Source organism: Chondrus crispus, genomic scaffold (assembly GCF_000350225.1).
Source record: "Chondrus crispus Stackhouse genomic scaffold, scaffold_246, whole genome shotgun sequence".
NCBI classification, from domain to species: Eukaryota; Rhodophyta; class Florideophyceae; order Gigartinales; family Gigartinaceae; genus Chondrus; species Chondrus crispus.
In genome coordinates, this window is record NW_005179132.1 from 130,636 (window position 1) to 145,360 (window position 14,725).

Genomic DNA, 14,725 nt, shown 5'->3' on the forward strand with positions numbered 1-14,725 from the left:
GGATTGGAATCTCTAGTGTCTTACGGACCGACCCAAGACATTGGAGATGCGAACAATATGCCAATCTGTACTATAGTCAACTACCCAAAGCAGCCCAAGAGTGCTCTGTACACTCTAATAGAGTGTATAGAGCACTCTTGACACTCTATTTTAGAGTGTATAGAGCACTCTTGGGCTGCTTTTTCTGTTCTTTTTTCTCGTCGGTGAGTATTGCAACGCCCTGTGTGAATGCTGGGGAGCAAGCGAGACGGGTTTCGGATTAAAACGCTGGCGTGTCATGTGCAGTCGTGGCCACAGTAATTAAATGAAATGGAGGGCAAGTTGGAGGGCAAGTTGGAGGGCAAGTTGGGCTGGAATGTGGGACCTGTATTCACGTGAATACAGGTACCTGAATACTATTCAGGTACAGTACCCTTCAAGGGTGTATACCGCCTAGTCAACCGCCGAGTACAATCAGTAGGAGGATGTGAGGCAGATTCTATTCGCGTTTTACAATCACCAGATTAAAGAAATGATAGGAAAAGACTAGTGTACGTGCATGCCACTTTCCAGTGCTAAACTATATCTCTCATACCCAGCTGCTCATACCTCACACCCCGTATCTAGTAGATGCACTCTCCCACACTAGATATTATCTTGTGTGGGAGAGTACCAAGGGTACATTTCGTGTCTCAAGTGACGCATGTTTCAAATCTCCTCCACATCTAAACTTTACTCCCGCATTCTCCCTTCCGTTAGGGGGCCACATCACGCATACTCCTACGCACAATTCGCTCGCAATTCTATCTCTATCCTTCGAAGGGTAACTTACCTTATCATCATCAGCAATTCTTTTCTGATATGCCAAATAGAGAAAACCGTCTACGAAAAACCGACATTCGGAGCCCACACAAGAGCACGGTACAGGGTACACTGCGATACAGTATAATAACTACCTACCTCGTGTAAATACGGAAACCTACGACAAGGTCGCCAACACAACACAAATAAAAAATAAAAAAAACCAGACGCACTGGGAGAAGTGGGAGGAGGAGGGAGACAATGTACAGCCAGCGTTCGCAGTCCTGTACTTGTAGTTCGTGACGGGGGAGATGGTGCGAGGACACAAGCGCCTTTAATTCCGAGTGGTCGGATGCAACAGAGGGCAAATCACATGACCTTCGCGGTGTGTATTGCGAGAGATTAGTGCCCCAGATGAGTCTGAGTGAGGGGGTCGATGCGAGGGGCATCGACGCTCTTCCACCATGTCCACGTGGCGACGTGGGCACGTGGCAGCGTGCGTGATAAACATCCTGTGCTCACTGGGGTGTTCACTCTTGTCCCCTTTTTCCTTACGAATGAAATGCGAAACGCACATGCCTGCATTCTGGCACTTTGCGCCCACGCCTTACTGACTGAAGGGAGCAACCTTCAGGGGCACCCCCCTTGTCGAGCCCTTTTTTACGCACCTTTCCATCACTTTCGCCTCAATACCTCCCTCCAACTCGCAGATATCATACCCCTTTTGAGCAAATCTTAGAGCGTCCCTCCGCACCGGTGTCGTCCAAATCAGATAGGGTCCAAATTTTCTACTGCTGCCTGCGATTGGCTATTGCTGGTCGACCATACTCAATCTTTTGAACCTCTCCAAGAGATGGTCCATATTATTTTGGAATGGAACTTCGCTCCGGCGGCACCTTTCCCCACTGGTGCACTCTAATTTTTGCCTGCCTCCCTCCCATTCCGGAAAAAATGTCACTACCCTTCGTACTACAGTTTCGCATCATGTTGGCGGCAAGCCATTGTTTGTGGGAAATGACGAGCCAGATCCAGATCATGTGAGGAGAATCGCGACTCAGATTATTGCTTTGGATTGGACATGCCAGTTGGAGCGGTTCATATTGATATGGATCCAAATAACCCGTTACAGGACCAAAATCCTGTGCTCCAAATTCTCGGGGTCCAATCCAAGTCCAAAAAATGGATCGGAACTTCTACCCTTGGGTATGCCGGTGTGGTGCCATCACTCTCAAAATTTTGTCCAAATATTGAATTGGACCTTATCATCATCATTGGCAGCCGTCCAGCAGTGGTTGCCTTCCACCGTCTGCCTACCCTCGAAGGGTAAAACCGACTGTACCGCGCTTGTCTACCTGCCTTCCACACTGCCAAAAAAATTTACTTTTCCCACCAAAACTTTTTCAACATACAAAACACCAGGAGATAGACAAGGATTTTTTTCCAAATTCTCTCCTTATCATCATACATACCCCACCTTATCATAATCCATACACTATTGTCCACCTTGAGCTTGCTTGCATCATTAGGAGCACTCAATGTATCCCGTCGACCGTCTCTGGCTCACCACTTCTAAACCACGCCCCGACGCAATAATGCAAGCGCCTACGGGCGCGCCAGACGCCGGACATGACACATTGCAGAGTCTCCCGCAGTCTCCCGCAGTCTCCCGCAGTCTCCCGCAGTCTCCCGCAGTCTCCCGCATCTCTTTTCCGCGACAACAGTCTGTCCGGGATGCCTCAGTCACGCTGAATACACCGCCGCGCCCGTCTCCAAACCGCAAGCACCGCCCATACGTCCGCGTGCGCAGCACTCTTGCGCAACCAGATCCCACATCTCTGCGCGCCGCGGGACACCACGTCCGTTGCGCGTTACGCCCCGTTTATGTTGTCGGACGGACAAGGAACATACCTCTGCGTTCCGCATGCAAAATCTCCGCCACTCTCCCGCCACGCGTCACGACTCGAGCAATCAGAGCAAACTGACTTCGCCAGCCCGTCCCTCTGCCCTTCGCTTGTCTAAAGAATGTCTTTCACAGAGAGGTTCGTTGCGCTTCGGGCCGAAGCCTATGTCGATATGTTTCGCCGTACCACTTGTAGTTGAGAAAGACATAATCTCACGAGGAGCTGGCAAATCAAAGTGTAACAACATTCCACGGCACAAATATTTTGGTGCCGCCTTCACTCCCTGATTGAATATAAGCCACGGGGTAGCTACCCCTTGGCTCATATTCAATCAGGGAGTGGCCCCTCCCTCCCCCCCCCTTCCAGTACCCAGGGCTCAACGGCCGCAAGATGACGAATTGTTGGTCGTTGAGAAAGCGGAACACAGGAGACAGCCAGTCTGATACAACGCATGTATTGCAAAGAGACAAGCACTCCGCGCTCTACCGGCCAGCGCATAACAAAGCACGTTCCAGTCTTTGTTGTACCTCATTTATGCACACTTCTTCCTTCTTCCTGCAGTTGGTGGTGCAGGCTCCTGCGACTTCATACAAGCAATACAATGCACACCTTTCCGACAACCAACGGCTTCGACTAGAATTCTTGTGTCAAAACGTCTCCTTTTCGACTTTTTTGTAGTGTTGCATACATGACCTGTATGTGACGAGCGATGCATGCTGATGCCAGCGCACATAGTATTGATTCGACAGAATCCGCACATTCAATATACTAAATTCTTCCCTTCTCGCAAGAGCTCGCAAGGTTCTCTCATGTGATCGTTTTCTATTAAAGTATGCCGAGGGACGCCTGAAGTGTTTATTTGTTGACGGGATAGTTGTGATGCGTTAAATGTCAACGTGTCCCCAGATCTGTGTCTCATCTACAACCTTTATGTTGAACGCGAAAAGCTACGAGTATCCCTCACCTCAACTACGGGAAGAAAATTATTGAGGAACATACCGTGCAAGGTTCGAATGAGCCAAGAAGATATTGATGAGTAGGAATCCAATCTTGCGTAAAGACAGGTCGCAGGGGGTTCTCTTCCTTGTCAATCTCAGCCCATCCGATTTGAAAAAGATGGTTAAGCAATTCGGAAGGAGAAAGAGATAGAATGCTGAAGTGTAGAAAGGGGTCTGCAACGTCGTCCTGCCTGTCACCTGCTCACAGTTACCGGTGCAAGAAAAAAAAAAAAAGCTGAGTTACACCTTTTCTTCATCAGTGGAAGTGTTCCACACAAGGTACCATTACCGATTCGATAGCGTACGCAGAGTGTGTCCTCTATGCCTTTTGATACAAAGAAGTTGGTGAGGCGTGAGTCCTTTTTAGAGAGTGCAGTGAAGTGTCTCAGGCGCACGTACTGGGACACCCACTATTCGTCTTAGTTATTTCGATTTCTGAAGGGGCAACACACGTTTCCAGACTAGCTAGAATGGTAGGAGAGGGGAGTTGCCTCTTCGGCATGAAGGCATCGCTGATCGGATGATGCAGATGATACTGCGATCGCCACAGAATGCCGTTATATTTTCTCAATTCGTAGATAGGCGAATCTTGAAAATCAAGAGTGAAAACCAAAAAACAATAGAGATAATGTTGCATTTGGGGGCGATCAGGTGCATTTTGGTGGCAACAGGCGGGTGAAATCGGAAAAGTTGTACTGTAGCGAACAAGGGGTGACGGTGGTCACAAAATCTCCCAAAACAATAACATGAAAGTGAAAAAAGGAAGTACAGAATTAAAACTCGGACAACACTCTTTGACGGAAATCTTCGGCTCGTCCTGCTGTGCTGTACCCTAACGGTACTGTACATGTAGCTCTGCTGTCCGCGCGACGTACGATATGTCAGCTGTTGTCCCAACACAAGGGTCAAATTGTTGCTCTGTTTCGCCTTCTCGCTATTGCCACTCCTGGAGCTTTCTCTTCGACGTTTTCCGGCTGTTCTCGTCTAACAATTACGAACTTACATAGGGAAGGGTCTGTCCCTTGCGCCTACCGTGCTAAAAATCAAAATGCCGGACGATACCATGGTCGGGATGCAACTGGTCGAGATACATGACTTCCTGAAGGCGGAGCTGCAATCCTTCTCATCTGCAGAGCTTTTAGAAAGAACTGGGGTGGATGTTGAAAACTCCCACAGTATATTTCTTTCACTCACTGGAGATGCAAGTAAGATTATAAGGGAAAAAGATGGAAAGTGGAGATGGGCATCCAAGTATCCTGTGCGAAACTTCAACCAGCTCCTTACCCTCATGTGTCGTAGCACGGATGGGGTAAATGAGAGAGATTTGTATGATTCCTACAAAGGTGTCAAGGATGACCTTAAGAAGCTCAAGAAAAAGGGGGCTATGTATGAGATTAAGAGCGGGTCTAAGACGCTTTTGTTTCCTCGGGATGATCGCTATCAACTGACTATCAGCGATGAGGTCAAGGAGAAATACAAGCGCGTTACTGTTCCGGACGCCATCGAAGTTCATCGGTATCTTGTGCAACGAGGCCTCAAAGAAACCGATGATTCCGCCGGCATAAAGATTGATGCCCCTGTGTCAAGAAAACGACCCAGCAGTCGAAAGGACACGAAGCGGCGACGAAATAAGAGAATTAAGCTCACTAACACCCACATGGAAAACTCTGGAATTGACCTCAGCAAAGACTACAACACAGGTAAGGAGTCAGCATTTGGATAACCGGTGAGGATCCATCACGAAACATGCCATTAAGTCGCAAATGAGCGTCTCTTCTCATGCGGTGGACGATAGATTACTACCTGGGGGTGTCCAGCAGTCAGCGTCCTACTTTCCTGATTCGCTGGGAACCTTGGACTCAAGTGTTTCTTGGCTTGACAAACGCATTTGATCTTCAATTTTTGCGCGTCGCTCGCGCAAGCGTTTTGCAGCTTGAACTCCTTCCTCACCAGCCTGTTTGAGTATGTATAGAGCGGGACCTGCCTCGGCAAGCCAATGTGGATCAACAGCTGTCACGCAACTCATGTACTCCTTTCTTGTCATTATTAATTCGTGGTAAACCACATAATCCGGGCTCAGACCTGTGCCGTACAATGCAGATGTGGGATGCAACCCGCATACCACACCAGATCGAATATTGATGTATTCACCGATACCTTTTCTGCGAGCTGCTTGATAGAAGAAGGCAGACGCGATAGCCCTGCGGATCGAGTCCCATTCGTCAGTAGAGGTTTCTGCCATGCCTTCAGATCGCACGATTTCCAAAAGCTGCTCTCGCACCTCTCGTGCTTTTCTCATGCTCTTGCCGCTGATGTAGTGCTTTGCGCACCAATCTGTCCTGCACCCGGCTGCTCGCCAGCGTTGGTACACATGAAGCAGTGTTAGGTGGTCGCTTTCGGGCACGAAGAATTTTTCCCGAGCGCTATCACTCTCATCTTCTCTCCCATGTGGCCGCATGAACACGTTCGGGACTGATAGCATTGCAACGATTGTGACAGCCTCCAGAAGGCACCCAAACTCCTCTCCTCGAAACAGTAGATTCGATAGTGCTGGGTCCAATGGGAAAATAGCCATTCTTCTACCTAACTTCGTCAGATTCCCATCCAGGTCAAATGCTCCGAGGAGCCATAACCCGAGCATGGATTTTAAAATGTTCTCCGCGGGGGGAGGATCCAAAAAAGGAAAGTCGAGAAGGTCTTTCACTCCAAGAGTTTTTAAAAGCAATACCACGTGACTCAAATTTGTGCGTTGAATCTCTGGTACATTTGTGTCCAGCATTTCGGTCACGTATGCCGAGCTGGTGAACAATCGATAACATTTACCAGGTCCCGTTCGACCGGCCCTCCCTGAACGTTGGTTTGCCGATGATTGTGATGCTGGACAGAGTAGCAATGCATCCATACCGAGTCTGGGATTGTATGTCTTCAATTTGCAGTATCCAGAATCTATAACGTAGTGAATACCATTAATAGTTAAACTGGTTTCGGCGATATTCGTAGCAACAACAACTTTCCTGTATCCCTCCGGCGCAGGCTCGAATATCTTGGCTTGGAGATCAGCTGCCAACTGCGAGTAAATCGGCAAAATCAACAACGGCCTCGGCTTCTCAAGCCTCCCAATCTTCTCAGCTAATGCCTCACATGTCGTTTCGATGTCTTCTTGCCCCGTCATGAAAATGAGAATGTCACCTGGGAGTGGGGCTTGAATGTGTATCTGAATTGCCTGCCAGACGGCGCCATCCACATAGTCTTCGATCGGGGTCTTAGAAAAGAAGGTATCTACTGGAAATGTTCGCCCAGGTATTTTGAAGATTGGGGCGGCACCGAAGAAGTTAGCGAACTTTTCCGCATTCAGGGTTGCGCTTGTAATGATGACCTTGAGATCTTGACGCCTGGTCACAACACCTCTCAGCACACCGAAGAGAACGTCAGTATTGAGACTTCGCTCATGAGCTTCATCCATAATGATGACCGAATATCGCTCTAGCTCTGGGTCGCCTAGGCTCTCCCGTAGCAATATGCCATCTGTCATGTATTTGATAACCGTCTTTTCGCTCGTCGAATCCTCGAAGCGAATGGTATATCCAACTTGTTGCCCCAGTTCCGACCCGCCATGAAATTCCTCTGAGACCCGCTGCGCAACAGATACGGCGGCAACTCTCCTCGGTTGCGTACAACCGATAATGCCGAAACGAGCGTATCCTTCCTCTTCAAGATACTGGGTCAGCTGTGTAGTCTTTCCAGACCCTGTCTCCCCCACGATAACACAAATCTGATGCTCACGGATGATGTTCATCAGCTGATTCTTTACAGAATAAACGGGCAAAGATCTTCTAGTGATCGCAACAGACTCTGCAGTATTCAAGGTCGCATCAGCACCGTCATTACTCGATGGGTTCTTCTGCCGCTTCAACGCCGTCGAAAACTTCATATCCTTCTTCCAGTCCTCTGGCGCCGCAATGGCAGCAGCTATCCTCGCGTCTTTCTCCGCATCCATCTCTGCATGCTCCTTATCCTTGGCCCCAGTCGCACCTTCAAGCTCCCAATATTTCGTACGCGCCTTGCCCCGCTCTCTCGTTTCCCGATAATGCTCCACTGTCTGCGACCCCTTCCGGGCAATAATCGCCATATTACTCGTGGGGTCTTTCACTGGCAATACAACATCCTGCCCAATAACCGCGTTCCCCTTCCCTCCCATCGCGAGGACCGCTTTCTCATTGACTATTGTTTCCCTCCTCAAAAAATTGGGCACAAGCTCCTTCACTAGTAACGCCACTCTGGGCGCCGCATCATCCGAAATATCTGCACTCATAGCAGAGCGTTTCACGTTTGCGTAAAGGGCGAAACCCATCTGGCGCTCTTCCCACCGTACGGCATCAGCGTTTCTCGCGGCTGCTTTGGCCGTAAGCCGTCGCGACTGACGCTCTGCGACGGCTGCTTCGTCAGCGACGGGCAGCGTACGGTCAGAGTACTCGCCTAAATACCACTCGCGTTCGGCGCGGTCCTGCTCCTGCTCATATGCTTTGTAACCTGCGTCGTCGGGAGCAGAAGATTGTGCGGCATCGGTGGGGGTGGTTGAGGAGAACGGAGTGCTGGCTCTGCCGTAGGAGGAAGGGGTGAAACTCGTGGAGGGGAGGGCAGCAGCTTTGTGGTAGCGTTCGTCGATTGCGTCCCATCTAGAGCGGCGGGTAGGAGGCGTTGAGGCCGAGATTTGCTTCTCGGGCCTGGCGGGGACGCGGGGAGGCGGTTTTGCTAGTGCTTGGGGGGTTTTCGGGGGGTGTGGGAGAGATGCTGGGGTAAATTTGGGTGCGGAGGTAGGTTGTTCCAGAACGTCGGAAAGCGCGCGCCGCCGCTTCTTGGTGGGCCTTCTGCGCGAGCGGAACAGTGTCGATGGCTTTTCGGATGCGGTCGGGTTGGGTTGAGATTGGGAGGGGAGCTGCCGAGGGGAGTCGGTGGCGGAGGGTGGCTCCACGTCCCATCGGGAGGACATTTTGGAAGGCGGCAAGGAGTTGTTGATTTCGGGACGACGGAGGTCGAAGAGCGGGGCAATGTCGTGGAGGAGAAAGAAGAAGGTGATCGGTCTATGGAATGTCATTTTTAAACTTTTATTTTTGTTTGGCGTGAATCATCGTCTGCATTTCGGCTCTACAGTATCTTATTGCGACTTCTTTGATCCCAACGTTCCACGGCCATCCTTTCGACCCATGCGCTTCCCTGTCTCTACACACGCCACGCTTCTTCAGCGTCAGTGTTTTCGCAACAAATTCACATCCACTCCCTTCCCACATCTCCTAAACTTGCGCTAACGTTTCTTGCTAACCCACCATGTCGGCCCAGTCGTCGAGAAGCGCCTTCCATAAGATGGAGGACTCTGATTCCGACTTGCGTTTCATGGCCACCTCCGACCTGCTCCAGCAGTTGCAAAGCGGCTCCATGCGCACCGATGGAGAGACACAGAAGAAGGTAACTTCTCATGCATCCTCATGATATGTTCGTCAGCGTCTGTTATCTTCGTTTCCCCAACGTCTAACATCGCGTTTGTTTGTGTTCACATATGTGCTATCCCTCCCCCATCCCACCGCCAGTATTGCAAATCCGTTATGAAGCTGCTGCACGATACTAACAGCGAGGTCCAAGGCATGGCTATGAAGTGCCTTGGCCCGCTCGCCCGTTTTGTCGAAGTAGTGTACGCCACCTACCTAGTCGATAAGCTTTTGGAATACATCGTCGACAGTTCTGCTTCGAAAGCCAAGGCCGGCTCTCCGGAAAACCTCAGCGTCAAAGCGATGCGCGATGTGTCCTCGCTCGGGCTCAAGGCTATCCTAGCAGAGCTCCCACCGGATTCGGTAAAGGCCGCCGCCGTAACGAAGTGTATGGCCCCGAAGCTCATCCGCACTATTCGCGTCACAAAGGCAGTGGGCGATGCTGTTGATCTACTCATTGAGACCTTTGAACTCATGAATGATATGCTCAACCGTGTGGGAAGCCATATGACAGATCTATACCCAGAGATTAGCGACGCCATTTTTAGACAGCTTCCTTCTTCCAGTGCCCTCATTACGAAGAGGGCTGTGCTGTGTATTGGGGCATTAGGTTCTTCGTGTGAGAACTCGCTCTTTATTGCCATGGTCGAGCGAGCGCTTGCAGATTTGCGCTCCAACGATTCGCGTACCGATACTATCAAGACGGGCGTGCAAATCATCTGGGCACTCTCGAAGACGTCTGGACATAGACTTGCAGTCCACGTCGAAGCCCTTGCTCCAATTCTGTTTGAATACTGTACATCGGAGAACTATGCCGATGATGAGGAACTACGAGAACATTGCCTTCAGGCCCTAGCTTCATTCTGCTTGCGTTGCAAGCGTGAGATGATGGGATTCGGAAAGACATTGGCTGAGTGTGTAATAAATTCCGCAAGGTACGACCCCAACTATGCCGGAGGTGAGGAGGAGGAGGAGCAAGAAGAGGATGACGAGACGGGGATGGGAGATGACGACGACATGGACAACGAGTACGATGACGAGGAAGACTACTCTGATGATGACGACAACAGCTGGAAAGTGCGACGAGCAGCGATTCGATGCTTACACGCAGCCTTAAGCGTGGAGTTGATGCCGCGTGAATACCTATTCCGGGACTTTGGTCCCTTCCTAATCACCCGTTTCAAAGAACGAGAGGAGCCGGTGAAGCTAGATGTCTTTGCGGCGTTTTCAGAATTGTTGCGGCTGAGCGGGAGCCAATCCCACCAGCACCTCTTCCATTCAGGTGCTATGCATTTGGAGATTGACATCGGCGACGCCATGGCCGTTGACGCCGATGAGGGAGTTAGTGATGAGATGCGTCCTATTGTAAGCCGCGGACCTCAAATCATGCGGACCCTGAAAAAGGAGCTTAGCTCTCGCTCTTTGAAGACCCGTATCAAAACTATGGCACTACTGCGTGACTGTGTTAGCACAATGCCGTCTGTCATGACACCACTGATCGGTAAGATAATTTCCGAGATAGAACAGGGTATGTCAGATTCAGCTACGGCAATGAAGACGGAGTCGCTGCTTCTCCTTCGCGGAATGGTCCATAGCGGCGGTGCAAATGGTATCAGTGGTCACCTTCAAACATTGATTCCGCGAATCCTTGCAGCAACTGATGACCGGTACTATAAGGTTACTGCCGAGTGCTTGCGTCTCTGCGGGGATTTGCTGATATCTTTTGGAAGGGCCTCTTCTGAGTTTAGGTCTCTGCTTGCACCTTTCGCTTCGAGAATGCATGACGCTGCCCTTGGAAGGGTCACTGCACAAGATCAAGATTCAGAAGTTAAGGAAGCTGCTCTACGGTGTCTTGGTGCCTCAGTGTCCTTTTTCGGTTCTGAGTTGGGGCCGCAACGCGTTACAAGCATTGCGAATGTACTGTGCGATCGGCTTGCGAGTGAAGTGACCAGGCTGCCCACAGTGCGTGCTTTGTACGCGATCGCGACGTCCGAGTCTGCGAAAGTACTCCTGCCCGTCATGAGTGATGTAACAATGACTGTGGGAGGCTTTCTACGGAAAAACAATCCATCGCTTCGAGCAGCATCTTTGGATTTATTGGCCACTGCGCCCTCGCTTCCACCAGAAGGTGATTCAGCCTTGATCGCAAACATCAGCCAACTAGTGACGGACTCAGACTTGCGCCTGACATGCATGGCATTGCAGCTTGCTATTCGGCTTCTGAGGGCGCGGGGTGCGGAAGTAGCTGGAGAGATGGCCAAGCAGAATTCTATTTACTCCCGAGGTCTTGGGTTGGTTGCTTCACCTTTACTCCAGGGGAAGTCCGTAGATGCCCTGATATTATTGTTCCGCACACTGGCAGAAATTAATCAAGAGCCTTTGACTACGGAATCCATGCTGACAGATCTGATGTCTCTGTCGAGTTCACTGGGGACAAGTGCAGTGACGGTGACAGGCCGTGCGTCTGCTCTGTACTGTGTAGCAAAATGTCTTGTCGCAGTTTGTGACTCTGCAGACCCCAGCTCGAGGGCGAAAACTGCGGAGAAGATTGTTGCGAACCTAGAAGTCCAGGATCTGAACATTCGTATCTTTTCAGTCATATGCCTTGGCGAGTTCGGTCGAAGCTCCGTTACAGCCAAGAGCGAAGTAGAAAGGACAAATCTACAAACTGCTATCATGGCAGCGTTGGATGCCCCTGAAGCTGAGATGCGGACTGCTGCAGCTATTGCTCTTGGTGGAATGACTGCCGCTGGTGGTGCTAGTGGGATACCCTCCCTCCTGAACCTCATCAGGCTTCGTCCGGATCAACGATATTTGCTTCTCCTGTCGTTGAAAGAAGCGATTTCATATTCGAACAGTGTGGACCTGGCCCCTGTTGTCTCGATTTTGATTCCATTGTTGTTTGAAGAGCAGGTTGCATCAACGAATGCGAGCACTGCAGCCGTTAACTCAGAGGGCAGCCAGGGGGTGCGTGTATCCGAGGAGAGCGTCCGAACTGCAACGGCAGAATGCCTTGGGTTACTGAGTCGTGCTTCACCCGAAGAAGTTATGAAAGCTCTAGTTGACGGAACGTCATCAGAACGAGCAGATATTCGTGCGTCTGTTGCTTCTGCGGTTAAATTTGCCGTGAGCTCAAGCCCATCTCACCGACAGCCGTTGCTTTCTGCGCTCCGGTCATCAGTTTCCGCTTTTATTCAACTCATTGGCGACCCTGACGTTCAAGTGGCAAAGAGTGCCTTGCAGGCTGTAAATGCCATAGCAAAGTCACAACCTTCGGTATTGATCCCGCATCTCAGTGCTACGCAGCAATTCATATTTGCTAGGCTAGTGAAAAACAAAAGTCTTGTGCGTGTTGTGGATCTTGGTCCCTTCAAACACGAAGAAGATTTTGGCTTGGACATGCGCAAATCAGCTTTCGACTGCATGAGAACGTTTGTCAGCGGACCGCTCTGTGCATCTCTGTCGCTTAACACTCTTGTTCAAAACATTCTGGTTGGTCTAGGAGACCACGCAGATGTACGGTCAATAGCGCAACTTATTCTAGCGACTGCCGCTGCCACGCCAGATGCGCCCCAGCTGAATGATATTATGGACAACATAGTTGCAGCATTACAAGCAACTTTTAATGAAAAGGTGAAACAGAATGCTGTTCGCCAAGAAACGGAGAGGCATGACGACTCCATCAGAGGAGCTCTGCGGGCGATAAGAATGTTAGAAACGGTACCGGAAATTGCGATGAATCGTCGCTTCCAGGCCTTCATGACAAATGTGGTGCGAACTAGTCGTTTTCTAGAAAAGTACGAAGCCATAGGGCGTAGTGACGTTGAACAGATGACATTCGGGAACATGTCCGGGGCGCAGCGTGGAGTGTCGGCTGAATCTGACATTGCAATGACTGATAGATAAGTTGTAGAATATCTTTGACTCGAGAAAGAGACGTGTCGTGGCGAGAAAGGTGAGCGACGGCCTATGAAGGATGCACTACAGAGCGTCAGGTTCGGAGTTGCAGCGAGTTGACGGTAGGTAGGCAGGGAAAGAAAACTATCATCTCCCATCGGTACCATTCTACAAGTTAATCACTCTTTACAATAGCAGCGCCATTCTTTTACATAATAAAACATTTGCGCATTTCGCCAGGCGATGCCCTATCCTTCGTTCTAGGATCGATAAACACGCCATCATTCTCTTCCGATATCTTGTTGAGGGCCTTGGTGCTGTATACGTTTCCATTGGGAAACGCTAGCGGGGGATTGTTCTCATCCATAATATCTCCTGATATCGAGCAAACAAGGATGGAATGCTCATGTCGGGCACGTGGCAAAGCTTGCGCTAAGCTGAGGTATGGTTCGACACATGTCGGACAATTCGGCTTTCTATCAGCCTCTGTGCCGCACTTTCGTGTTTTCAAGCTGGCCAGCCCCGCTTTGATCATAATCTCTACGGTGCTCTCCCTTGTGAGCCCATGCAAGCGATAGTTATCTCGCTTGAACGCCAGCTCCAGCTCAGTCCACTTCCTTTCCGAGTACAGGTCCTTGTACGGCTGACAAGCCGTGGTGGGATCATACACCAGCAGAGCCATGAACCTCTGAATGTCGCACATGCGCTCCGGATCGCAGTTGCCAACCGACAAATACTTTTGCATATAGGCAATGGCATCATGCTTTCTCCCCGCACGAGCGTGCTCCACAAACTCCTGCAACCTGAGGCGAAACTCGAGCTTGCTCTGAACCTTTTGCAAGCGTCTCTTGTTCTCCGCACACCATCTCAGGCCTTCGCTACAATCGCGTTTTCTCAACGCCTCAATGACAACTCGACTCTCCCTAAAAATTTTGGTATCAACGACAAGTTCCAAGCGCTGGGCCTTTGCGAGCCTCTCTGCTGTATCATACATACCCTCTCTGAGCATATAATCGACCAAGGCGCGGTCGAGTTTGACCTTCTCCCACCTCGCGGCGGTCTCCCTCTGCCTCTCGGCTATGCTAGTACCAAGGTCGGCCGCGGTTTCCTCTGCATCGACGTCCATGTGCTCTTCGTCCAGGTGGTCGTCCGGGGCGACTTGCGGGGCTGCGCGCGTGCAGAGGTGGTGGATGCGAGCGTGGCAGCGGTTCATGGCGTCCTCGTCCGCGGCGCGGACGGCCTCGAGCTTGCGCTTGAGCCCCGTGAGCTTGGTCTCCAGGTGGGCGACGGAGAGGGGCGGCACGGCGGCGGGCGAGGGGGCGGCGGAGACTTGGTGCACGAGATGGGCGATGGAGGAGGAGAAGAGCTCCATTTCCTTTGCGAGCGGCTTGTGGCCCGCGCGGAAGTTGCGGACGAGGACCTCCCAGGGGGCCTTGAGGAAGCCGTGCTCCATCTGCAGGTCGTCCATGGTTGGTGCGGCGGGGTGGATGGGCGGGTGAGGATTCAGCGGGGAGGGAGGGGAGGGAGAGATGTCGGTGGCATCGCTCCTTGGTCGCACTGCGTGGAAGGGAGGTGGAGCGTGGATTGAAACGGGGGGGTAAGGTGAGAGGGGAGGAGGTAGTTGAGAGGGGGCGAGCTTGGGGGGGGGGGGGGGGCGGTGGGCAAA

At 51.1% G+C, this 14,725-nt stretch overlaps 5 protein-coding genes; 3 read left to right on the forward strand and 2 right to left on the reverse strand.

Moving 5' to 3' along the window:
- The first annotated feature begins 4,557 nt into the window (after positions 1–4,557).
- On the forward strand, positions 4,558–4,686 carry CHC_T00004760001 (hypothetical protein). Its single transcript, XM_005716278.1, has one exon. It carries the CDS (start codon positions 4,558–4,560, stop codon positions 4,684–4,686), a length of 129 nt encoding a protein of 42 aa, XP_005716335.1.
- A 41-nt stretch (positions 4,687–4,727) lies between these two features.
- CHC_T00004761001 (hypothetical protein) lies at positions 4,728–5,402 on the forward strand. The gene has a single exon (XM_005716279.1). The coding sequence runs from the start codon at positions 4,728–4,730 to the stop codon at positions 5,400–5,402; it is 675 nt and encodes a 224-aa protein (XP_005716336.1).
- A 105-nt stretch (positions 5,403–5,507) lies between these two features.
- Positions 5,508–8,774, reverse strand: CHC_T00004762001 (hypothetical protein). The gene has a single exon (XM_005716280.1). It carries the CDS (start codon positions 8,772–8,774, stop codon positions 5,508–5,510), a length of 3,267 nt encoding a protein of 1,088 aa, XP_005716337.1.
- Positions 8,775–9,279: 505 nt separating this feature from the next.
- CHC_T00004763001 (hypothetical protein) lies at positions 9,280–13,068 on the forward strand. Its single transcript, XM_005716281.1, has one exon. It carries the CDS (start codon positions 9,280–9,282, stop codon positions 13,066–13,068), a length of 3,789 nt encoding a protein of 1,262 aa, XP_005716338.1.
- Positions 13,069–13,229: 161 nt separating this feature from the next.
- Positions 13,230–14,725, reverse strand: part of CHC_T00004764001 (hypothetical protein) — a 1,880-nt gene continuing 384 nt past the window's right edge. The window contains 2 exon segments of the mRNA XM_005716282.1: positions 13,230–13,267; positions 13,268–14,725. The exon segment at positions 13,268–14,725 is cut by the window's right edge and continues 384 nt beyond it. Coding sequence (XP_005716339.1) covers positions 13,268–14,725 — 1,458 coding nt within the window. The 3' untranslated portion in view covers positions 13,230–13,267.